This window comes from Anguilla anguilla, chromosome 2 (genome assembly GCF_013347855.1).
Source record: "Anguilla anguilla isolate fAngAng1 chromosome 2, fAngAng1.pri, whole genome shotgun sequence".
In the NCBI taxonomy this organism is placed as follows: domain Eukaryota; kingdom Metazoa; phylum Chordata; class Actinopteri; order Anguilliformes; family Anguillidae; genus Anguilla; species Anguilla anguilla.
Genome location: NC_049202.1, coordinates 75,934,897 through 75,960,531, shown reverse-complemented (window position 1 = coordinate 75,960,531; position 25,635 = coordinate 75,934,897). Strand labels below are relative to the sequence as shown.

The following is a 25,635-nucleotide window of genomic DNA, read 5'->3' as shown; positions in this document are numbered from 1 at the left end:
GCCAAAAAACCTAGCATTCCAAGGCTTGTTGTAAGATTCAGTAGCCAATCAGGACTTGAATACAAGTTTTCTGTTGAGTGATAAGTGATATTATTTAATTTAATTTAATTTAATTTAATTTAATTTAATTTAATTTAATTTAATTTAATTTAATTTCTTTGTTGTTGTTGAAATGTGCCAGCATTCAAAGACTGTAAGAATCAGTAGCCAATCAGGACTTTTTTCAAGTTTTTTTTAGAGTGCAAAAACTTTGATATTATTTAATTTAATTTATTTTGTTGTTGTTGAAAACACAGCAAGACTGTACCACTGTTGTCAGATTCTTTGTAAGACTCTGCTATGCTGTAAATAGTTGTTGATTTTTAAAAAATGTGTGTTTAATAAATAACTTATTTATAACAACATTCACATTACGTAGTCATATTTTCAAATCTCCAGTCAGCTTTTAGCACTGACTTAATGTAGGGCCCTATGGAATCTGTGTTATAGCTTTTTTAAATTCTCAATTCCGCGATTCCGTCCGTGATTCTGTTATCACAGAAACTATAGGGCCCTACCTTAATGCTGCCATCAGTCTGTCGCTGGCCCACGCCGGGCCCCCATCAAAAAAGACACTTGGCTGCCAGCCCCCGTCAAAAGGTACTTGCCACCGGGCTAACAACCCTGCACTATCATGCCATCACATAAAACATACAGAGTGCAACTATCATATCATTGGTAGGGAGGTTAGCCCTTTATCCAATCACTGCCTGTGCTGAGTAAAGGGGGTGGTACCTGTTGCTACCACAGTGACAAACTTGGAGCCAAAGTGGCCATCGGGGGACAGGCGGCAGGGATTGGGCTGCCGGTTCTGGAAGTCTCCGGCTGTGATGCACTCCTCAGCACTCAGGTAGTACGCGTCCTGGATAGGAAGTCATCATACCATTACATCCCATTAACCAGGAAGTCATAACACTACATCCCATTAACCAGGAAGTCATACCATTACATCCCACTAACCAGGAAATCATCATACCATTACATCCCACTAGAGATGTGACGGTATGAAAATTTCATATCACGATTATAGTGACCAAAATTATCACTATTATCGCGGTATTGTTAAAATGTGCTGAAAATGTTCAAAAAGTACTGACACACACACTGAAATCATTTCAGCAAGTTTTATATTGAAAACCACAAATAAAATTAGCAGCACTATGCACTTTTTGTTTGCATAAACATTAAAATAATAACATAGCCAATACCTTATGTAAACATATGAAAACCATATCAAATGTGCATTAACGTTAAAGATGGCACCATGATGGCCATGAGAGGTAACTGCACTTTGTGCACATTGCAGATAAAAAAAACAGCAACCAAAAAGACATTTCTTCACATTCTATGCTCAAGTACTGAGATGTAGTCTTTTACAGATTTCACAGCTCTGGTCGTGCCTGACCAGAAGAGCTCGTATGGGCAATTTCACTGTTTCATGCATCGCTATTGGGAGGGATTTCTGTTGTTCAGCCCAACTCTGTGAACCATGCATATGCTTTGATGACAGGGATATTGAGAATTCATCTAATTCCCCAATCCTCCACCCACAACACATTCCCCCTGCCCACCGCTCCCAAAAAAATATACATATATTCCTCCATTAAAACACATTACAGAGTTCCAGAGTAATATTTTATTCAGTACAATCAAATGTAAGTTAATCTAAAGCAAGCTATATTGACCTGTTACTTTAATGTGTACCTAACTTAGCTGGCTACCGATTTTAGGTTGGAGGTGTAGCTTTGCAGTTTTAATGTCTTGGATGTGGCACTGCAAGCATAAACTAAACAAATGTCTCATTTGGTACTGTCACGCCGATTTTGATCCGGGCTGCAAAAACGATGCAATGACATTCTAAAACAGCTGTTGCACCTGTTGTGACGTGCTTGAAGTTTCGTTGCGGCGTCCGTTGCTATGCCGTGTTATCATTAAAACCGGTAACGGTTTCATCCCTACATCCCACTAACCAGGAAATCACCATAGCATTACATCCCATTAACCAGGAAGTCATAACATTACATCACACTAACCAGGAAGTAATCATACCATTACATCCCATTAACCAGGAAGTCATACCATTACATCCCATTAACCAGGAAGTAATCACACCATTACATCCCATTAACCAGGACGTCATATCATTACATCCTATTAACCAGGAAGTAATCATATCATTACATCCCATTAACCAGGAAGTCATACCTTTACATCTCATTAACCAGGAAGTAATCATACCATTACATCCCACTAACCAGGAAGTCATAACATTACATCCCATTAACCAGGAAGTGATCATACCATTACATCTCATTAACCAAGAAGTAATCATACCATTACATCCCATTAACCAGGAAGTAATCATACCATTACATCCCATTAACTAGGAAGTCCTACCATTACATCTCATTAACCAGGAAGTAATCATACCATTACATCCCATTAACCAGGAAGTAATCATACCATTACATCCCATTAACCAGAAAGTCATCATACCATTACATCCTATTAACCAGGAAGTCATACCATTACATCCAACTAACCAGGAAGTCATCATACATTCCATTAACACACAGGGGCCCATGGGTGGCTGTGGGTTCGAGGTGCGGTCTCACCTTGTTCCTGGTGTAGCGCACGGTGCCTATCCTGGTGTCCTCTGAGAGGAGATCTGTGAAGATCCAGCCAACCTGCAAAACACACACACAGATTATATATATACACACACACAGATTATATACACACACACAGATTACACACACACAAACACAGATTATATATACACACACACAGATTATACACACACACACACACAGATTATACACACACAAACACAGATTATACACACACAAACACATTATATACACACACACAGATTATACACACACACAAACACAGATTATATACACACACACACAAACCAGATTATACACACACACACACACACAAACACAGATTATACACACACACACATTATACATAAACACACATAGTATTATGCACACACACAAACACACACACACACACAGATTATACACACACGCATCCACAGATTACATACACACACACAGATTATACACACAAATACACAGAGTATAAACACACACAATCACAGCCACAGATTATACACACACACACAGTATTATACACACACACAAACACAGATTATATATATATATACACACACACACAGATTATAAACACACACACACATTGTACACACACACACAGATTATACACACACACACACACACATATTATACATACACACACAGTATTATACACACACAAGCAGATTATATATATATATACACACACAGATTATAAACACACACACACATTGTACACACAAACACAGATTATATACACACAGATTATATAAACAGATTATACACACACACACACAACCACACACACAGATTATACACACACAAATACACAGATTATATACACACACACAGATTATGTACACAAACACAGATTATACATACACATACACACATTTTACACACACATATACACACAAATTATACACACACACACACACACAAACACACACACAGACATACACACACACACACAGATTATATACACACACACAAACCAGATTATACACACACAAACACAGATTATATACACATACACACACAAACACAGATTATACACACACACACATTATACATAAACACACATAGTATTATGCACACACACAAACACACACACACACACACACACAGATTATACACACACGCATCCACAGATTACATACACACCCACAGATTATACACACAAATACACACAATCACAGCCACAGATTATACACACACACACAGTATTATACACACACACACACAGATTATAAACACACACACACATTGTACACACACACACAGATTATACACACACACACATACATAGATTATATACACACACACACACACAGATTATACATACACACACAGTATTATACATACACACAGTATTATACACACACAAGCAGATTATATATATATATACACACACAGATTATACACACACACATTGTACACACACACACAGATTATATACACACAGATTATATAAACATATTATACACACACACACACAACCACACACACAGATTATACACACACACACACACACAGATTATACACACACAAATACACAGATTATATACACACACACAGATTATGTACACAAACACAGATTATACATACACCAACACACATTTTACACACACACACACACACACAAACACACACACACACATACACGCATACACACACAAATGACACATACACACACTGTGTGTGCGCAGCGTGTAAATGGTAAATGGCGCATTTGGCGCATAAATGCATTTACCAAAAATGCATTTATATAGCACTTTTATCCAAAGCGCTTTACAATTGATGCCTCTCATTCGCCAGAGCAGTTGAGGGATTAGGTGTCTTGCTCAAGGACACTTCGACACGCCCAGGGCGGGGTTTGAACCGGCAACCCTCCGACTGCCAGACACTCGGTCTTACCTCCTGAGCTATGTCGCCCCACGTGTGTGCAGTGTGCAGAGAGCAGTGTGTAATGCGCAGGGTGTAGTGTTCAGTGTGTGTATGTGCAGTGTGTAGTTTGCAGTGTGCAGTAGGCAGTCAGCAGAGAGCAGTGTTCAGTGTGCAGTGTGCAGAGAGCAGTGTTCAGTGTGCAGTGTGCAGAGAGTAGTGTGCAGTGTGCAGAGTGCAGGGTGTAGTGTGCAGTGTGCAGCGAACAGTAGGCAGTGTGCAGTGTGCAGAGTGCAGGGTGTAGTGTGCAGTATGCAGTAGGCAGCGTGCAGTTACCTTACGAAGGCCGAGTTTAGCTGCAGTCTCGTCCACTGCGGCAGCCTTGGGATCATCCACTAACTCCAGGCTGTTCTGAGTTCCAATCTGAGAGAGCCAATCACGTACAGTTAGGCTGAGTCAAGAGCCAATCACATACACTTAGCCTGAGTCAGGAACCAATTACCTACTGTGACCCCAAGTCAGGAGCCAATCATGAACAGTAAGCCTGAGTCAAGAGCCAATCATTTACAGTTTAATAAATAAATTAATAAAACAAATCGACTGCTACTTAGCCCATTTTCTGAGCACGAACCGCAACTCCGGTGTTAAATTTGACTGAGTGAGTATATGCAGTGTGCTGGTATAAGAGTAGCAGGCTCTGGTGTTAAATTGCACTGAGTGGGTATATGCAGTGTGCTGCAGTGAGCTCCACTTAGTTGTGCCCTGCGTGAGCAGCTGCTGCCCCCGGTGGCTGAAACAGGCAGGCGCACCTGTGGGGGCTCATAGATGGCGGCCACCTCGGCCCGAAGGCCCAGGGGGATGTCCTTGTGCTCGGTGTAGCGGCCGTACAGGAAGCCCATTCGCTGGCTGCCCGTCTTCCTCCAGAAGTCCAGGAAGCGGTCGGCGATGGTGTGGTTCTCAAACATAATATTATCCACGTGTCTGTACTTCTGCAGGAGCAAAACAAACACACAGGTCTGTACTTCTGCAGGAGCAAAACAAACGCACAGGTCTGTACTTCTGCAGGAGCAAAACAAACACACAGGTCTGTACTTCTGCAGGAGCAAAACAAACGCACAGGTCTGTACTTCTGCAGGAGCAAAACAAACGTACAGGTCTGTACTTCTGCAGGAGCAAAACAAACACACAGGTCTGTACTTCTGCAGGAGCAAAACAAACGCACAGGTCTGTACTTCTGCAGGAGCAAAACAAACACACAGGTCTGTACTTCTGCAGGAGCAAAACAAACACACAGGTCTGTACTTCTGCAGGAGCAAAACAAACACACAGGTCTGTACTTCTGCAGGAGCAAAACAAACGCAAGTGTCTGTACTTCTGCAGGAGCAAAACAAACGCACAGGTCTGTACTTCTGCAGGAGAAAAACAAACACACAGGTCTGTACTTCTGCAGGAGAAAAACAAACACACAGGTCTGCAATGCTTGCGTTAGCGCGGGCATTAGAGTGTGTAGTGCAGACCCAGGTCAAATACGTATTTGTTTTGGATTCAAATACTTTTCTACACTATACTGATCTTGTCTGGTGTTTTGGAAGCAATGAAATACTCAAAAAATGCAAACCCCGCCTTCTGATCATATTGGCAGGCTCAATTACACCAGGCAAGATCAACAGAGCACAGAAAAGTATTTGAATCCAAAACAAATACGTATTTGACCCAGGTCTGGTGTGGTGTACAGCTGCGTAGGTGTGCAGGTGTGTAAATGTACAGGTGTACAGATGTGTAAGAGTACAGGTGTGCAGGTGTGTAAGAGTGTAGGAGTACAGCTGTGTAGGTCTACAGGTGTGTAAGAGTGCAGGTGTACCAGTGTGTATGTGTATAGGTGTACAGGTGTGTAAGTGTGCAGGTGTACAGGTGTGTAGGTGTGTAAGAGTGCAGGGGTACAGGAGTACCGGTGTAGGTGTACAGGTGTGTAAGAGTGCAGGTTTACAGGTGTACTGGTGTGGAGGTGTGTAGGTGTACAGGTGTACCGGTGTGTAGGTGTACAGGGATACAGGTGTGCAGGTGTACTGGTGTACAGGTGTGCAGGTGTACCGGTGTGTAGGTGTACAGGGATACAGGTGTGCAGGTGTCCCGGTGTACAGGTGTGCAGGTGTACTGGTGTGCAGGTGTACCGGTGTAAAGGTGCGCAGGTGTACCGGTGTGTAGGTGTACAGGTCTACAGGTGTGTAAGAGTGCAGGTGTACCAGTGTGTATGTGTATAGGTGTACAGGTGTGTAAAAGTGCAGGTGTACAGGTGTGTAAGTGTGCAGGTGTACAGGAGTACCGGTGTAGGTGTACAGGTGTGTAAGAGTGCAGGTTTACAGGTGTACTGGTGTGGAGGTGTGTAGGTGTACAGGTGTACCGGTGTGTAGGTGTACAGGGATACAGGTGTGCAGGTGTCCCGGTGTACAGGTGTGCAGGTGTACCGGTGTGTAGGTGTACAGGGATGCAGGTGTACTGGTGTACAGGTGTACCGGTGTAAAGGTGCGCAGGTGTACCGGTGTGTAGGTGTACAGGGATACAGGTGTCCCGGTGTACAGGTGTGCAGGTGTTCAGGTGCATATACCTGGCGGCTGAGCGTGATGGCGCTGGGTTGGCACTTGGTGCAGATTCCCTCAGGCCAGGGCGGGTGCCCCTCACAGCCAGACTTTATCTTACAGCTGATGTTCTCCAGAGCCACAAACTTCCCTCTGTCAGCAAACACACACAGGTCACACAGTGTAATACACACACACACACACAGGTCACACAATGTAACACACGCACACACATGCACACACACACACACACAGTGGAATACACACAGACAGACACACACACACACACACACACACACACACACAGGTCACATAGTGTAACACAAGCACACACACACAGTGTAATACACACAGACACACACACACACACACACACAGGTCACACAGTGTAACACACACACACACACACACACACAGGTCACACAGTGTAACACAAGCACACACACACAGTGTAATACACACAGACACACACGCGCACACACACACACAGGTCACACAGTGTAACACACACACACACACACAGGTCACATAGTGTAATACACACACACACACACAGGTCACACAGTGTAACACACACACACACACACAGGTCACACAGTGTAATAAACACACACACACAGGTCACACAGTGTAACACACACACACACACAGGTCACACAGTGTAATACACACACACACAGGTCACACAGTGTAACACACGCACACACATGCACACACACACAGTGTAATACACACAGACAGACACACGCACACACAGGTCACACAGTGTAATACACACACACACATGCACACATGCACACACACAGACAGTGTAATACACACAGACACACACACACACAGGTCACACAGGGTAATACACACACACACAGGTCACACAGTGTAATACACGCACATGCACACACAAACACAGGTCACACAGTGTAACACACACACACACACATGCAAACACACAGTGTAATACACACAGACACACACACACACACACACAGGTCACACAGTGTAATACACACAGACACACATGCACACACACACACACAGTGTAATACACACAGACACACACACACACAGGTCACACAATGTAATACACATACACACACACACATACACAGGTCACAGTGTAATACACACACACACGCACACACACACAGTGTAATACACACAGACACACACACACACAGGTCACACAGTGTAATACACACACACACATACACAGGTCACAGTGTAATACACACACACACGCACACACACACACGCGCGCACACACTGTAATACACACACACACACACACAGGTCACACAGTGTAATACACACAGACACACACATGCACACACACACACAGTGTAATACACACAGAAACACAGGTCACACAGTGTAACACACACACACACACGCACACACACACAGTGTAATACACACAGACGCACACACACAGGTCACACAGTGTAATACACACACACACAGGTCACACAGTGTAACACACACACACACACAGGTCACACAGTGTAACACACAAACACACACACACACACACACACACAAAGGTCACACAGAATATCACACACACACAAACCCCCAGCCAAATCCTACGTCCAAGCAGGAGATAATATTATGGCACATGACAAAAATCAGTGATACTCAACGGCACCAAATCCTCCAGAACACACATTGCAGGTCACTGAATTAACCCAACATTATGTCACCACACATAAGTGTCTGCATTGGTATTTTTTCTAAAGTTGCTCTTTACAGAAACAGCTAGCCTTGGGTAGACTGCAGTGAACAGTCTGGCGCCCCCTGGTGTCACTCACTTGTCAGCGCCACCCGTCAGCTTGCGGATGTATGCGTGGAATGACATGTGCTTCACAGGAGGGTCCAGGTGGTTCAGGTAGTCCTCATCAAAGGGCTGTCAATCACAAACACAGAGACGTCATTCACAAACACAGAGATGTCAATCACAAACACAGAGAGGTTAATCACAAACACAGGGCTGTAAACTAGTGAGACACAGAAACGTGAGGAATGTCATATCCTCTACGCTAGTAAGCTGCTACTTTAGCCAACTGCTCATTATACTAATGACCTGTTACCCATGCTAACTGCTTTCTAGGCTAATTACATTACATTACATTTGTTTAACAGACGCTTTTATCCAAAGCAACATACAAAAGTGCATTTCGTGGTCATGGACAACTACAAAACACAGGTTCAATAAGATACAATACTTACTTCGTACAGCTATTTCTAGCCAAGAACACAGTTTAGTTCACACAGTGAACACTATTCTGACCTAACCTCTGCCAAGCCAACTAGGCAGAAGAACAAGCTACAGTATTACGACAAATACAAATTACCAAAAAGTGCTCGGATGGGGGAACACGTAACAAGTGTCATCAAAGGGGGGGGGGGGGGAGATTTAGAGTGAAATATACAGCGTGGTGGTGGTTAGTCTAGGTATAGTCTGTAGAGATGAGTCTTCAGGCCACGGCGGAAGATGGGTAGTGAGGGGAAGGTTCAGAGAGGGACAGGGAGTTCGTTCCGCCACTGGGGAGCTATGGTGGAGAAGCTCTGTGATCCCTTTACTTGGGTGGGAGGGGGTGCAAGGCGCCCTGCTGCTGCAGAGCGGAGTGGTCGAGCAGGCGTATAGGATCGAATCATGTCCTGCAAGTAGATAGGGGCTGTCCTGTTGGCTGCAGTGTAGGCAAGGGTCAGGGCTTTGAACCGGATCCTGGCGGCGACCGGTAGCCAGTGAAGTGATCGCAGCAGAGGAGTGACGTGGGAGAATTTGGAAAGGTTGTAGTTGAGTCGGGCAGCGGCATTCTGAATCATCTGTAGTGGCTGTATGGCACAAGCTGGCAGGCTTACAAGGAGAGAGTTGCAGTAATCAAGGCGAGAGATCACCGTAGCCTGGACGAGCAGCTGGGTGGAGTGCGTCGTCAGGTATGGTCAAATCCTTCTGATGTTGTACAGAAGGAATCTGCAGGACTGTGATGTTGCCTTGATGTGCTCCTTGAGGTCCAGTTGGTCATCCAGGACCACCCCCAAGCTCTTTGCAGAGTGAGAGGCGGTCACTGTGGTACCATCAACCGTGATTGAGAGCTCACGAAGTAAGGAGGTCTTGTATGGGAAGAAGAGCAGCTCAGTTTGTTGAGGTTGAGCTTCAGGTGGTGGCTGGCCATCCAGGTAGAAATGTCATCCAGGCAGGAAGATATCTTATCATGGATGAACTGCAACCCAGGCTAACTGCTCTTTATGCTAATGGTCTGCAACCCAAAGTAACTGCTTTCTATGCTAATGAACTGCTCTTCATGCTAATAAACAGCTACCCAGGCTATCAGCTCTTTATGCAAATGACCTGCAACCCAGGCTAAATGCTCTGCTAATAACCTAGAACCCAGACTAACTGCTCTTTATGCTAATGACCTGCAACCCAGGCTAACTGCTCTGCTAATGACCTGCAACCCAGGCTAACTGCTCTGCTAATGACCTGCAACCCAGGCTAACTGCTCTGCTAATAACCTGGAACCCAGGCTAACTGCTCTTTATGCTAATGATCTGCCACCCAGGCTAACTGCTTTCTATGCTAATGTCCTGCAACCCAGGCTAACAGCTTTCTATGCTAATGTCCTGCAACCCAAGCTAACTGTTCTTTATGCTAATGATCTGCTACCCAGGCTAACTGCAGACTAAGATGATTAATTAAATTAACAAAATATTATATGATATTGTTATTGTGATCGTTGGCTTTGTCTAACAACATTATGTTTAATGTCAGGTCCCCCAGTAAAACAATTCTATCCAATGATGTTTGCGCATGAGGCCCACCTGCACCAGCACACATAAAGGTGCAGTAAATCAGGTACACACTTACCTCTAATGGAACACAGTGCACACACTTCCCCATTGGACCATGTCTACATCTGTACCAATACACAAAAAACAAGAATGTCAGACTCCACATACACATACATACACACAAACATGCAGATATGCACACAGACACGCATCCACACACACACACACACACACAGACACACACACAGACACACACACACACACACACACACACACGCGCGCACACACACACGCATCCACACACACACACACACACAATCGTTAACATGCATACAAAAAAATCTCTTTATGAACATTTACTGGCATTTAGCAGACCTACTTATCCAGAGTGATTAATAATGCGAACACAAATGCGAAATCGGGGATCAAAGGGCAGTAATTCCCAAGAGAGGGAAAGCATAATTCTGAGAGAGGTGGAATAAAATAGACAGAAGTAGAGAAGCACAGGCTCTGAGAACACAAACAGAAAGAAGGCACACCTAGGCACACCACAGAAATCTTGGTCAACCAATAAACACTTTTTTTTTTTTTTTTTTTTTTTTTTAACCTAAAGTCGATTAAACGTTAAAACATAGATTTTTGTTGTCTTCCTCAATTTACTGATTTCAGACCACTGGCCAGGGGTAATAGCTAAATTAATAAGCTAGTTGGTGTACTTCACCAATAGCTGAACAATAGCCCACCATAAATGCAGAAAAAAACAAGGCCACTTTTACATTTCGATACAAGCACCCAGATTTTTCTTCTTTTTTTCCCAAGCAAATTCGGGGGAAGAAAACAACCCCACAGTCACATGTAATAAGCATCTCGGCAACTCTGAGAAACACACTTGTTACAGGCAAGGCTGGGTGCAGAAAAAATGCTTTTCTTTAAATTTTGTTTCTGTTCAGCATATCGTACAGGGAGGCTGGAGCCTTGGATGGAGCGCTTGGTTTCTATACAGCATGTGGTACAGGGAGGCTGGAGCCTTGGATGGAGCGCTTGGTTTCTATACAGCATGTGGTACAGGGAGGCTGGAGCCTTGGATGGAGCGCTTGGTTTCTATACAGCATGTGGTACAGGGAGGCTGGAGCCTAGGTTTCTGTACAGCATGTGGTACAGGGAGGCTGGAGCCTAGGTTTCTATACAGCATGTGGTACAGGGAGGCTGGAGCCTAGGTTTCTGTACAGCATGTGGTACAGGGAGGCTGGAGCCTAGGTTTCTGTACAGCATGTGGTACAGGGAGGCTGGAGCCTAGGTTTCTATACAGCATGTGGTACAGGGAGGCTGGAGCCTAGGTTTCTGTACAGCATGTGGTACAGGGAGGCTGGAGCCTAGGTTTCTATACAGCATGTGGTACAGGGAGGCTGGAGCCTAGGTTTCTATACAGCATGTGGTACAGGGAGGCTGGAGCCTAGGTTTCTGTACAGCATGTGATACAGGGAGGCTGGAGCCTATGTTTCTATACAGCATGTGGTACAGGGAGGCTGGAGCCTAGGTTTCTGTACAGCATGTGGTACAGGGAGGCTGGAGCCTAGGTTTCTGTACAGCATGTGATACAGGGAGGCTGGAGCCTAGGTTTCTATACAGCATGTGGTACAGGGAGGCTGGAGCCTAGGTTTCTGTACAGCATGTGGTACAGGGAGGCTGGAGCCTAGGTTTCTATACAGCATGTGGTACAGGGAGGCTGGAGCCTAGGTTTCTATACAGCATGTGGTACAGGGAGGCTGGAGCCTAGGTTTCTATACAGCATGTGGTACAGGGAGGCTGGAGCCTAGGTTTCTATACAGCATGTGGTACAGGGAGGCTGGAGCCTAGGTTTCTATACAGCATGTGGTACAGGGAGGCTGGAGCCTTGGATGGAGCGCTTGTTGTGACTGACGGTGCTGACTTAATGGGGGAAAGAGTGCTCTGCGTCCACACAGTAGAGAGGAGCACTTAAACTCCCGATTGCCACATCTCACAAGCATGAGAATCTGGATCCTAGCTTACGCCAGAATCTGTACCCATTGTATAGATTCTTGCAGGGCACGCTATGATAACATTTTCTCCCAGTATTCAGCAATATGGTTAAAATTCTAAGCCCTATACAAATACCACTGTATGCTAAGTTAACGTTGACAGTTACCGTCCAAAAACTGCCAAAAAACACAGAAAGCACCAAAAAGAGGAGGAAATCACCAAAATGGCAAAAAAAAGGCTAAAATCACAGAATCTGTGACATGCAGTGAATGCTTATAAATCACACATCGGAGAATAGATCACTCCATTTAGTCAGGCAGAATATTTGTGGACACTGGGATTGTGACAGTGTGGATGTTGGGAATGTGACGAATGTGAGGGTGTGGACATTGGGTTTGTGAGGGTGTGGATGTTGGGTTTGTGATGGTGTGGACATTGGGTTTGTGATGATGTGGATGTTGTGTTTGTGAGGGTGTGGATGTTGGGTTTGTGATGGTGTGGACCTTGGGTTTGTGATGGTGTGGGCGTTGGGTTTGTGACGGTGTGGACGTTGGGTTTGTAATGGTGGGGACATTGGGTTTGTGATGGTGTGGATGTTCGGTTTGTGATGGTGTGGACGTTGGGTTTGTGATGGTGTGGACGTTGGGTTTGTGATGGTGTGGACATTGGGTTTGTGATGGTGTGGATGTTGGGTTTGTGATGGTGTGGGCGTTGGGTTTGTGATGGTGTGGGCGTTGGGTTTGTGATGGTGGGGACGTTGGGTTTGTGATGGTGTGGACGTTGGGTTTGTGATGGTGTGGACGTTGGGTTTGTGATGGTGTGGATGTTGGGTTTGTGATGGTGTGGACATTGGGTTTGTGATGGTGTGGACGTTGGGTTTGTGATGGTGTGGACGTTGGGTTTGTGATGGTGTGGACGTTGGGTTTGTGATGGTGTGGATTTTGGGTTTGCGATGCTGTGGACGCTGGGTTTGTGATGGTGTGGACGTTGGGTTTGTGATGGTGTGGACGTTGGGTTTGCGATGGTGTGGATGTTGGGTTTGCGATGGTGTGGATTTTGGGTTTGTGATGGTGTGGACGTTGGGTTTGTGATGGTGTGGACGTTGGGTTTGTGATGGTGTGGATGTTGGGTTTGCGATGGTGTGGACGTTGGGTTTGTGATGGTGTGGATGTTGGGTTTGCGATGGTGTGGACGTTGAGTTTGTGATGGTGTACAGACTGACTCACAGCTGAGGGTCTCTGTTCCTGTAGATCTTGCCGTCCTGCTTGGCCAGATACTGGTCAATCTCGTCCTCAGAGATCTGGGGCGTGGACTGTGAGCGGGGCACTGCTGAGGAGGAGGAGGCGGCAGCGGAGGAGGCGGATGATGAAGATGATGTGGAAGGTAACGAGGAGGAAGTGTGAGGGCCGGTCACATCCATGACCTCACCTGAGGGCCCAGGAGAGCCTGACGGATACAGGAAGAGCATGTCCCCGTGCCTGTGGAGACAGGACCGCGTTACAGCTGTACAACCGTACAACCGCACAAATGAGCTATACAACCACACAACCACACAACTGAGCTATACAACCACACAGCCGTAAACTGATCTATACAACCACACAGTCGTACAAACTGAGCTATACAACTACACAACCACACAGCCGTGCAACTGAGCTATACAACCACACAACCGTACAACTGAGCTATACAACCACACAGTCTTACAACTGAGCTATACAACCACACAACCGTACAACTGAGCTATAAAACCACACAACTACACAGCCGTACAACTGAGCTATACAACCACACAGCCGTACAACTGAGCTATACAACCACACAGCCGTACAACTGAGCCATACAACCGCACAACCATACAACTGAGCTATACAACCACACAACCGAACGACTGAGCTATACAACCACACAACCGTACAACTGAGCTATACAACCAAACAACCGTACAACTGAGCTATAAAACCACACAACTACACAGCCGTACAACTGAGCTATACAACCGAACGACTGAGCTATACAACCACACAGCCGTACAACTCAGCTATACAACTACACAACCACACAACCGTACAACTGAGCTATACAACCACACAACCATACAACTGAGCTATGCAACCACACAACCGTACAACTGAGCTATACAACCACACAACTACACCAACGCATAACCGTACCATTTGCACAACCACACAACCGTGCCATACAACAGTACAGCCACATAACCGTACAACTGTACAATCATACAACTACACAACAGTACCACACAACCATACAACTGAGCCATACAACCACGCAACCATACAACTGAGCTATACAACCACACAACCATACAACTGAGCTATACAACCACGCAACCATACAACTGAGCCATACAACCACGCAACCATACAACTGAGCTATACAACCACACAACCACCCAACTGAGCCATACAACCACATAACCGTACAACTGTACAATCATACAACTACACAACAGTACCACACAATCACATAACCACACAACTGAGCTATACAACCGTACAACTGTACAATCATACAACTATACAACAGCACCATACAACCACACAACCATGCCATACAACCACACTACCGTACAACCACACCATTTGCACAACAACCACACAACCATGCCATACAACATTACAACCACAAAAGCACACAACTGAGCCACACAACTGTAAAACCGCCCAATTTGTATAATCATACAACACAACCGCACCATACAGCCCTACAACCACATAATCACACAACTGAGTCACACAACATATAATACAACTGTACAACCGTACTACCGCACCATTTGTAAAATCACACAAGAACATAATCGTGTGATACAACTGTACCATCATTTACTCAAACAGTCTGACCTGAGATTATTCTGACATAGACACAGACAATAGACAACACACACACACACACACACACACACACACACAGACACAGACACAGACACACACACACAGTCACTCACTTGATCTTAAGCAGGCTAAGGGTCTTGTTCTGGGAGAGTATCTCTCCTGTCTTGTTGCGGTTCAGATACACAGAGAACCCATTGGAGCTGAAGCCAAACTCCTTGGCAACCTGCAGGTGAAAGGAAACAGAGCTCAGGTAATACTGCTGAAGCTGAGGAAACAGAACTCAGTTAATACTGCTGAATCTGAAGAAACAGAACTCAGGTAATACTGCTGAATCTGAGGAAACAGAGCTCAGGTAATACTGCTGAATCTGAAGAAACAGAACTCAGGTAATACTGCTGAATCTGAAGAAACAGAACTCAGGTAATACTGCTGAATCTGAGGAAACAGAACTCAGTTAATACTGCTGAATCTGAGGAAACAGAGCTCAGGTAATACTGCTGAAGCTGAGGAAACAGAACTCAGGTAATACTGCTGAATCTGAGGAAACAGAACTCAGGTAATACTGCTGAATCTGAGGAAACAGAACTCAGGTAATACTGCTGAATCTGAGGAAACAGAAGTCAGGTAATACTGCTCAAGCTGAGAAAACAGAACTCAGGTAATACTGCTGAATCTGAGGAAACAGAACTCGGGTAATACTGCTGAACCTGAGGAAACAGAACTCTGGTAATACTGCTCAAGCTGTGGAAACAGAACTCAGGTAATACTGCTGAAGCTGTATTAAACAGAACTCAGGTAATACTGCTGAATCTGAGGAAACAGAACTCAGGTAATACTGTTGAAGCTGAGGAAACAGAACTCAGTTAATACTGCTGAATCTGAGGAAACAGAACTCAGGTAATACTGCTCAAGCTGGGGAAACAGAACTCAGGTAATACTGCTGAAGCTGTGGAAACAGAGCTCAGGTAATACTGCTGAAGCTGTATTAAACAGAGCTCAGGTAATACTGCTGAAGCTGAGGAAACAGAACTCAGGTAATACTGCTGAAGCTGAGGAAACAGAACTCAGGTAATACGGCTGAATCTGAGGAAACAGAACTCAGGTAATACTGCTCAAGCTGAGAAAACAGAACTCAGGATACACTGCTCAAGCAGAGAAAACAGAACAATCTTACTATTTGACGCCATTACTGATCTTTGATGGTAGTATTGATACTTGATGGCAGTACTGACACCTTATTACCTTCTTGAGAAACGCGGCCGCCGTCTCCCGCTTGGTGGACGGGATCTTTTTCATCCCATCCGGAGACTGGACGCGGATGATCTGGGAATAAGAGAAGAGTCTGTGAGACTGCGTAGTATGCCGAATCATATAATTAAACTGGACAAAAGCATAGATAGGGATATCTGTTTTAATACGAGTACAACGCCCCAAAACGAGAGCATGAACTTTAGTTTCAATATGAGCGATGCGATCACGTAATTGTTCTGGTACACTATTATCCAATGCAGTTTCAATCCAACGCGATGCAATTACCTCGGGGGGTGGGGGGGTGGTAACGTTTATTGCCTTTCAACAAATAATCGCATGCCCTGTCACAGAGCGGGGACTCGATTACAGCCGGCCTGACACCAGAACAATGGGAAACTAGATTAGACATATCTGAGTAGAGACATGACTTTGCACAAAACAGCATGACATGGCATCAGCCATTTAATGGAATGCTCGTCATTTCAAACCTGGCGACTTAAGATTTCCCAGTAAAAACGTTACTTTAGATACTTGTAATGTGCTATGGTCTGGCCAATGTAATCAATTTTCTAGCATTAATAACATGCTAGCAAGCTTGCGTGAATTCATTTGAAACCAGTGACAGCTAGCTAACTCGCAACATAATAAGTTCCCTGAAGTTCCGTTACAAGCCAAACTCAGCACTATGATACAGTTAGCTAAATTCGCCAGCTATATGACCGCGCATGGAGGGCGATCAATGAAAAAAAGTATCTAGCTATCTAGCTAGTTAACTAGATAGCGAAGATCACAGTTCGCGAAGGAACTAGCTAAATCACTCATTTGGAATTCGCTAATTAGAAAGACAACTGCAAACTGGCTAGCTATAATGAGCTGCCAAACAGACTAACTAATTAGTGCTTGCCATTGTTAATGTAAATAAGTAACAACTTAGCTAAAAGAGGCTAACGTTAGCTGCGTTACTGTACGTAGCCAGGCTGATACCAGCTAGCAGTAGCCTAGCTTGCTAATGTAATGTTTTTCTTTGTCACACGCGACTTTGCATTTTTCAAAACTGTTCCCAAATTGAACTTAAACTCATGTATTGCAATGACGATGTACATGTGGCAAACCCGGACTACGTAGCTACCAACCGAGTTGTGTTTATGCGCAGTTGGTTTTGTTTTTGCTGTATTTGCCTTTAGACCTAGCTCTGCGGCCCGAAACTGTGCTAGCTGCCAACTGCTAATTCTGCTGCCTCATCACTCCGGCAGACTTCGCTGCCACCGAACTCACTACCAGTTGTTGTATAATCACTTAGCTCATTACTTACTATGTTTTCTGCCATGGTCACAGGTGCTGCTCCTTCTCCGATGTGCTTCTCAAAGTATTGTGGAAATTCTATGTTTTTGCTTTCAAATGTTTTAATGATTGTCGGAGTTACCGAAACTACATCTCACTGCTTGGGTACCGGGTGTCACAAGCTAACAACACCGTAGCTTGTAGACCCACACCTACAACGAGTCCTGGCTGCAACAGAGTCGCTAAGCATTTCAGTTCCGGTACACAACGGTTCCGCTTCCCCTACTGGTAAACCACGGGAAACACAACCACGACTGAAATGCAAAAAACACAGCGTTTAGAGGAGCACCAGAGAATCCATTACAATTACATTACGTTACATTTATTTGGCAGACGCTTTTATCCAAAGTGAATGTATGTGAAGTGGGACGAGAAAAATAAACAGGAACACACATTTACATTAAATTTCACCTGATACCTTAAATAACGGTGACATATTGAAATACTACATGCTTTCAAAAAAGTTAACAGAAATATGCTTCATTTTCAATTACATTTTGAAATCATTTAAAAAGCATTACTGGTAGCTCCAAACAGGAAAAAACAGGTACTATACACGTGGTTGGAGAAAGTGTAATAGAGAAGTGCAAAGTGCTCTTTCTGCATAGTGCAGCACTGAAGTTCTGCTTCAGGTCTGGTATTTGACATGCGCTTCTTCTCCCCTGAAACAGCCACAGTGGGAGCTTCCTAATCTCTGTGTTATGACTCTCACATGATTCTGCAACTACTATATCTCTGGGCAACAGACCAGCTGAGTGCTACAACCCCCCAACCCCAATCCCCTCCTCTCTTTCTCTTTCTCACTCTGCCTCTCTCTTACTCTCCCTCGCTCTCTCTCTCTCTCTCTCTCAGGAGAAGACTCCACATATCCTGGCTCCTGGGAAATATGAGACAGTTTAAGGTGTTGAAGCTCCTTCGTTTCTGGAGGACCAGAGAGGACGACGCGCAGAATAAAGAGACGGCTCCACTCATACCCAAGGTACCCTGCGGTCATGATAGCGGCTGTCCTAGCCTTCTGAAAGTTCCCCCTGAACAAAGGGAGCTCTCGCAATGGGACAACTGCTGTGGGAACACCCAGGGTAAATTCCAGTGACAGTATGTATTGTTGTTTATACTCAACAAATTATATCTGGTCAAAACAGTAAGTGTGTGCAGCTCCTCTTCCTCATATGTTATGCGTTTGGCTGAGAGACAAACAGGGCTGTCCAGCCATGCGACACCAGCCTTGCAGGAGCAACTTCTGTGGTAAAAACAGCAGTTCTTCCATGTGCACATGGGCTCATCTTGTCCTGAGTCATTCTTTTGCATTTAATCATGTCCTTACGTGTCATCTCAAATCTAAAGTTCTCTCGCACCCCATCTCTCTCTCTCTCACTCACTTTCACTCTCCCTCTCTATCTATCCCAATCTCTCTCCCTCTATCTTTCCCTCTCTCCCTCACTTGCTATATCTTGCTCTCTCCCTCTTTCATCCCATCTCTCCCTTTCTCTCTCTCTCTCTCTCTCTCTCTCTCTGAAGGAAAATATTGATACGCAGGCAGCTGTATTTGATTCCACTAACGGAGAAGAGGTGCATGATGGGAAAGCTTGGCAGGATGAGCCTGTGAGCGGGCAGGGAGGCTGGGCACCGTCCTGGTCATGTGACTCGGTGCTGAAGAGCCTCCTCTTCCTCAGTAACCTGCTGTTCTGTGTGGTGGGGCTGGTGGCGCTGGCGCTGGGGGTGTGGGGGCTGGTGGAGAAGGAGTCCCTGGCGCAGGAGCGGGTTGGGCAGCTGGGCGCAGACCCCATGCTGCTGGTCCTGTGCCTGGGGCTGGCGCTGGCGCTGCTGTGTCTGTGCGGGTGTGTGGGCACACTGCGGGAGAATGCCTGCCTGCTCCGAGCCTTCAGCGCTGCCCTGCTGGCCCTGCTCACCTCCCAGGTGCTGCTTGCCATCGCCGTCTACGCTCTCCATGGGCAGGTAGGGGCCTACCTGCGCTCCGCCATGCTGCTCGCCATGGCCCGTTACCAGGACGACCTGGACCTGCGCTTCCTCACCGACGAGCTACAGATGGGTCTGCAGTGCTGCGGAGCCGACAGCTACAGGGACTGGGAGATTAACATGTGAGTGTGTGCAGTAACACAGCTACAGGGACTGGGAGATTAACATGTGAGTGTGTGCAGTAACACAGCTACAGGGACTGGGAGATTAACATGTGAGTGTGTGCAGTAACACAGCTACAGGGACTGGGAGATTAACATGTGAGTGTGTGCAGTAACACAGCTACAGGGATGGGAGATTAACATGTGAGTGTGTGCAGTAACACAGCTACAGGGACTGGGAGATTAACATGTGAGTGTGTGCAGTAACACAGCTACAGGGACTGGGAGATTAACATGTGAGTGTGTGCAGTAACACAGCTACAGGGATGGGAGATTAACATGTGAGTGTGTGCAGTAACACAGCTACAGGGACTGGGAGATTAACATGTGAGTGTGTGCAGTAACACAGCTACAGGGATGGGAGATTAACATGTGAGTGTGTGCAGTAACACAGCTACAGGGACTGGGAAATTAATATGTGAGTGTGTGCAGTAACACAGCTACAGGGACTGGGAAATTAATATGTGAGTGTGTGCAGTAACACAGCTACAGGGACTGGGAGATTAACATGTGAGTGTGTACAGTAACACAGCTACAGGGACTGGGAGATTAACATGTGAGTGTGTGCAGTAACACAGCTACAGGGACTGGGAGATTAACATGTGAGTGTGTGCAGTAACACAGCTACAGGGACTGGGAGATTAACATGTGAGTGTGTGCAGTAACACAGCTACAGGGACTGGGAGATTAACATGTGAGTGTGTGCAGTAACACAGCTACAGGGACTGGGAGATTAACATGTGAGTGTGTGCAGTAACACAGCTACAGGGACTGGGAGATTAACATGTGAGTGTGTGCAGTAACACAGCTACAGGAACTGGGAGATTAACATGTGAGTGTGTACAGTAACACAGCTACAGGGACTGGGAGATTAACATGTGAGTGTGTGCAGTAACACAGCTACAAGGACTGGGAGATTAACATGTGAGTGTGTGCAGTAACACAGCTACAGGGACTGGGAGATTAACATGTGAGTGTGTACAGTAACACAGCTACAGGGACTGGGAGATTAACATGTGAGTGTGTGCAGTAACACAGCTACAGGGACTGGGAGATTAACATGTGAGTGTGTGCTGTAACACAGCTACAGGGACTGGGAGATTAACATGTGAGTGTGTACAGTAACACAGCTACAGGGACTGGGAGATTAACATGTGAGTGTGTGCAGTAACACAGCTACAGGGACTGGGAGATTTTGCAGTTGTGTTTATTGTATCAGTGGTTTCATCACTGCAGGTATCCACAGGTGAAGGTGTGTATGCTGTGTGGAAGTTGCAGGTGAATGTGTGTGTGTTGTGTGTATTTCACAACTGAAGGGGTGTATGTTTTGTGTAATTTCACAGCTGAAGGGGTGTATGTTGTGTATTTCACTGATGAAGGTATGTATGTTGTGTGTATTTCACAGCTGAAGGGGTGTATGTTGTGTTTATTTCACAACTGAAGGGGTGTATGTTGTGTGTATTTCACAGCTGAAGGTGTGTATGTTGTGTGTATTTCACAGCTGAAGGTGTGTATGTTGTGTGTATTTCACAGCTGAATGTGTGTATGTTGTGTGCATTTCACAGCTGAAGGGGTGTATGTTGTGTGTATTTCACAGCTGAAGGGGTGTGTGTTGTGTGTATTTCACAGCTGAAGGGGTGTATGTTGTGTGTAATTTCACAGCTGAAGGGGTGTATGTTGTGTGTAATTTCACAGCTGAAGAGGTGTGTGTTGTGTGTAATTTCACAGCTGAAGGGGTGTATGTTGTGTATTTCACCGATGAAGGTATGTATGTTGTGTGTATTTCACAGCTGAAGGGGTGTATGTTGTGTTTATTTCACAACTGAAGGGGTGTATGTTGTGTGTATTTCACAGCTGAAGGTGTGTATGTTGTGTGTATTTCACAGCTGAAGGTGTGTATGTTGTGTGTATTTCACAGCTGAATGTGTGTATGTTGTGTGCATTTCACAGCTGAAGGGGTGTATGTTGTGTGTATTTCACAGCTGAAGGGGTGTGTGTTGTGTGTATTTCACAGCTGAAGGGGTGTATGTTGTGTGTAATTTCACAGCTGAAGGGGTGTATGTTGTGTGTAATTTCACAGCTGAAGAGGTGTGTGTTGTGTGTAATTTCACAGCTGAAGGGGTGTATGTTGTGTGTATTTCACAGCTGAAGGGGTGTATGTTGTGTTTTTCACATCTGAAGGTGTGTATGTTGTGTGTATTTTCACAGCTGAAGGGGTGTATGTTGTGTGTAATTTCACATCTGAAGGTGTGTGTGTTGTGTGTAATTTCACAGCTGAAGGGGTGTATGTTGTGTGTAATTTCACAGCTGAAGGGGTGTATGTTGTGTGTATTTCACAGCTGAAGGGGTGTATGTTGTGTGTAATTTCACAGCTGAAGGGGTGTATGTTGTGTGTAATTTCACAGCTGAAGAGGTGTGTGTTGTGTGTAATTTCACAGCTGATGGGATGTATGTTGTGTGTAATTTCACAGCTGAAGGGGTGTATGTCGTGTGTAATTTCACAGCTGATGGGATGTATGTTGTGTGTAATTTCACAGCTGAAGGGGTGTATGTTGTGTGTAATTTCACAGCTGAAGGGGTGTATGTTGTGTGTATTTCACAGCTAAAGGTGTGGGCTGGTCTAACTGACGCCCCTCCTTTCCCTCCCAGGTATTTTAACTGCTCAGGACCAGGGGTGCAGGCCTGTGGGGTACCCCCGTCCTGCTGTGTGGACCCCCTGGAGAATGGCACTGTGTGGAATTCGCAGTGTGGAGTGGGGGCTCAGAGGCTGGATGAGTTTTCGGCTCAGGCGGTTGTGTTCCTGGGGGGGTGCCTGGGGGGGGTCTCCCGCTGGGTGGAGCGGAACTCAGGCTCCATAGGGGTGGCGGGTGTGGTCCTGCTGGGTGTGCAGGTGTTGGGGGTGTTCATCTCCACACGGCTGCTCGAGCACATTCAGAGAAGCAAGTCCCAGTACTGAGCCCGCCCATAGCAGCAGTGACCCCTCCCACAGCAGCACTGACTCCACCCACAGCAGCAGTGACCCAACCTACATCAGCACTGAGCCCGCCCATAGCAGCAGTGACCCCTCCCACAGCAGCACTGACTCCACCCACAGCAGCACTGACCCCTCTCACAGTCAGACTAACCACACCCACAGTAGTACTGGTCCTGTCCACATACACACACTCACACTTCACAAACACACATGTACACTTAATCACACATACACTCACTCACTCAATCACACACATCCAGATGAACACACACACTCACTGAGTCATTAGCTGCCGTAACAGTCCACTGCAGTGGTGACATTTTAACACTAGAGGGCAGAAGAGGCCAGCAGAATAGGGCAGTGTAGGCCTATGGTACTGTTACAGGCTGCTGCACACATATATCTATTTCTCTACACGTAATGAATACTGTATAATTCTTTTGAATAAAATAATCAATGGTGAATCTCTGGTCGATCTCAATGGGGTAATCCTGGTTAAATAAAGGAAATTTAAAAAATAATACTGTAAAGACTGAGCCACCAACTCTGGGTTAATAGTATATTATAAACAACGATGGGTGGAGTCTGTACTATATTGTAAAGAATGATAGGTGGAGTCTGTACTGTATTATACACAATGATGGGTGGAGTCTGTACTATATTATACACAACGATGGGTGGAGTCTGTACTATATTGTAAAGAATTATAGGTGGAGTCTGTACTATATTATAAATAATGATGGGTGGAGTCTGTACTATATTGTAAACAATGATGGTTGGAGTCTGCACTATATTATAAATAATTATGGGTGGAGTCTGTACTATATTATAAATAATTATGGGTGGAGTCTGTACTATATTATAAACAATGATGGGTGGAGTCTGTACTATATTATAAATAATGATGGTTCAAATCTGTACTATATTATAAGTAATGAAGGGTGGAGTCTTTACTATATTATAAATAAAGATGGGTGGAGTCTGTACTATATAAATAATGATGGGTGGAGTCTGTACTATATAAATAATTATGGGTGGAGTCTGTACTATATTATAAACAATGATGGGTGGAGTCTGTACTATATAAATAATGATGGGTGGAGACTGTACTATACTATAAATAATGATGAGTGGAGACTGTACTATATAAATAATGATGGGTGGAGACTGTACTATACTATAAATAATGATGGGTGGAGTCTTTACTATATTAGAATATACCCACAAAAGAACACTTTGTTCATTTTTTCAATTTTTCTTTATTTTGATGTGGTCCTATAGAGGTGTCATGGATTGGCCTTTGGGTTCAGGAGATGTGGGGCTGCTACACAAATATTATCTGTACACTCATTGTTCCACCCTGCTTTACCCACCTACCCACAACCCCCTGCTTCAGCTGGTCAATCACAAGGCCAGGCTTTCAAACCAAACAGGAGAGTGATGATATAGCTCATATAGAGCTGTATATGAAAGATAAAAAGCACACATCCAGGTGAGTTTTTTAAGAAGCTAAATGAGTATGAGGAATCAAGGATAAGATAACATGAGGAAATTTACACAGGCAAGAAAAACAGGTCTGCCGCTGTACATGCAAGGGGATGAGTCTGAAGATAGACAGAGTGAGAGAGAGAGTAAAAGAAAGTGTGTGTGTGTGTAAGAGTAAGAAAAAGAGAGTGTGTGAGTGTAACACAGAGACACAATATGGGTGTAATAGAGATACAGAGAGAGAGTGTGTGTATGTTTTTGTTTGAGAGAGAGACTGTGTGTGTGTGTGTGTGTGTGTGTGATAGAGAGAGAGAGAGAGAAATAATGATTACAGAGTGAGTGAGTGCTTTCTTTGATGAAAAAAGGGGAGTGGCCTAGTGTAGCCTCACTTTGGGAGAGGGGAGTGGCCTAGTACAGCTGCACTCTGGGAAATTGATGTTCTTGACTATGGGAGAATCCATATCCCTTAATACCACAGCCCTTTGCTCAGGTCTCAAGTGGTGATTGGTGCAGGTGGCAGGGGGGATTGTAGCAGGTGTGTGTGACAGTGACAGGATTGGTTCCTTGTACTGCAGTGGGTGTGGCCTGCTCTGAACGAACCAGTGGGTTTGTGTTCAGTGAATACCCACTATTTCACTTTTACCACCAGACACCCCAGCACTAATTCTACGAGTAAAACACAAATAAATC

At 45.0% G+C, this 25,635-nt stretch overlaps 2 protein-coding genes across 5 annotated transcripts in view; one reads left to right on the top strand and one right to left on the bottom strand.

Moving 5' to 3' along the window:
* Window positions 1-18,521, bottom strand: part of nploc4 (NPL4 homolog, ubiquitin recognition factor) — a 30,073-nt gene extending 11,552 nt beyond the window's left edge. For 2 of the 3 annotated variants that reach the window (XR_004764072.1, XM_035406101.1), the window contains exons 1-11: window positions 18,320-18,520; window positions 16,999-17,079; window positions 15,870-15,979; window positions 14,125-14,376; window positions 10,974-11,022; window positions 8,914-9,008; window positions 7,135-7,258; window positions 5,339-5,518; window positions 4,866-4,952; window positions 2,655-2,726; window positions 775-901 (exon numbers count right to left, since the gene is read on the bottom strand). Coding sequence is in view for 2 of the 3 variants with exons in the window: in XM_035406101.1 (XP_035261992.1) it covers window positions 775-901; window positions 2,655-2,726; window positions 4,866-4,952; window positions 5,339-5,518; window positions 7,135-7,258; window positions 8,914-9,008; window positions 10,974-11,022; window positions 14,125-14,376; window positions 15,870-15,979; window positions 16,999-17,079; window positions 18,320-18,334 (1,192 nt within the window). In the remaining variant the exon portion in view is untranslated. Of the gene's footprint in view, window positions 1-774; window positions 902-2,654; window positions 2,727-4,865; window positions 4,953-5,338; window positions 5,519-7,134; window positions 7,259-8,913; window positions 9,009-10,973; window positions 11,023-14,124; window positions 14,377-15,869; window positions 15,980-16,998; window positions 17,080-18,319 lie in introns of all 3 variants that reach the window. The other variant, XM_035406102.1, reaches the window with a different exon arrangement.
* Window positions 18,522-19,152: 631 nt separating this feature from the next.
* On the top strand, window positions 19,153-24,519 carry LOC118220068 (tetraspanin-10). Of its 2 annotated transcripts, XM_035403673.1 has the most exons (4): window positions 19,153-19,327; window positions 19,867-20,447; window positions 23,136-23,490; window positions 23,575-24,519. In XM_035403673.1, the coding sequence occupies exons 1-3, from the start codon at window positions 19,235-19,237 to the stop codon at window positions 23,440-23,442; spliced, it is 981 nt and encodes a 326-aa protein (XP_035259564.1). In that variant the 5' UTR covers window positions 19,153-19,234; the 3' UTR covers window positions 23,443-23,490; window positions 23,575-24,519. The 2 variants fall into 2 exon arrangements, with proteins under 2 accessions (XP_035259564.1, XP_035259563.1); XM_035403672.1 differs by having other exon boundaries at window positions 23,136-24,519.
* Window positions 24,520-25,635: the final 1,116 nt, after the last annotated feature.

Coding starts and splice junctions, on each gene's coding strand:
- LOC118220068 (XM_035403673.1), top strand. CDS start 19,235: ATGAGACAGTTTAAGGTGTTGAAGCTCCTTCGTTTCTGGAGGACCAGA. Junction 19,328..19,866: donor CGGCTCCACTCATACCCAAG/GTACCCTGCGGT, acceptor CTCTCTCTGAAG/GAAAATATTGATACGCAGGC. Junction 20,448..23,135: donor AGGGACTGGGAGATTAACAT/GTGAGTGTGTGC, acceptor TTTCCCTCCCAG/GTATTTTAACTGCTCAGGAC.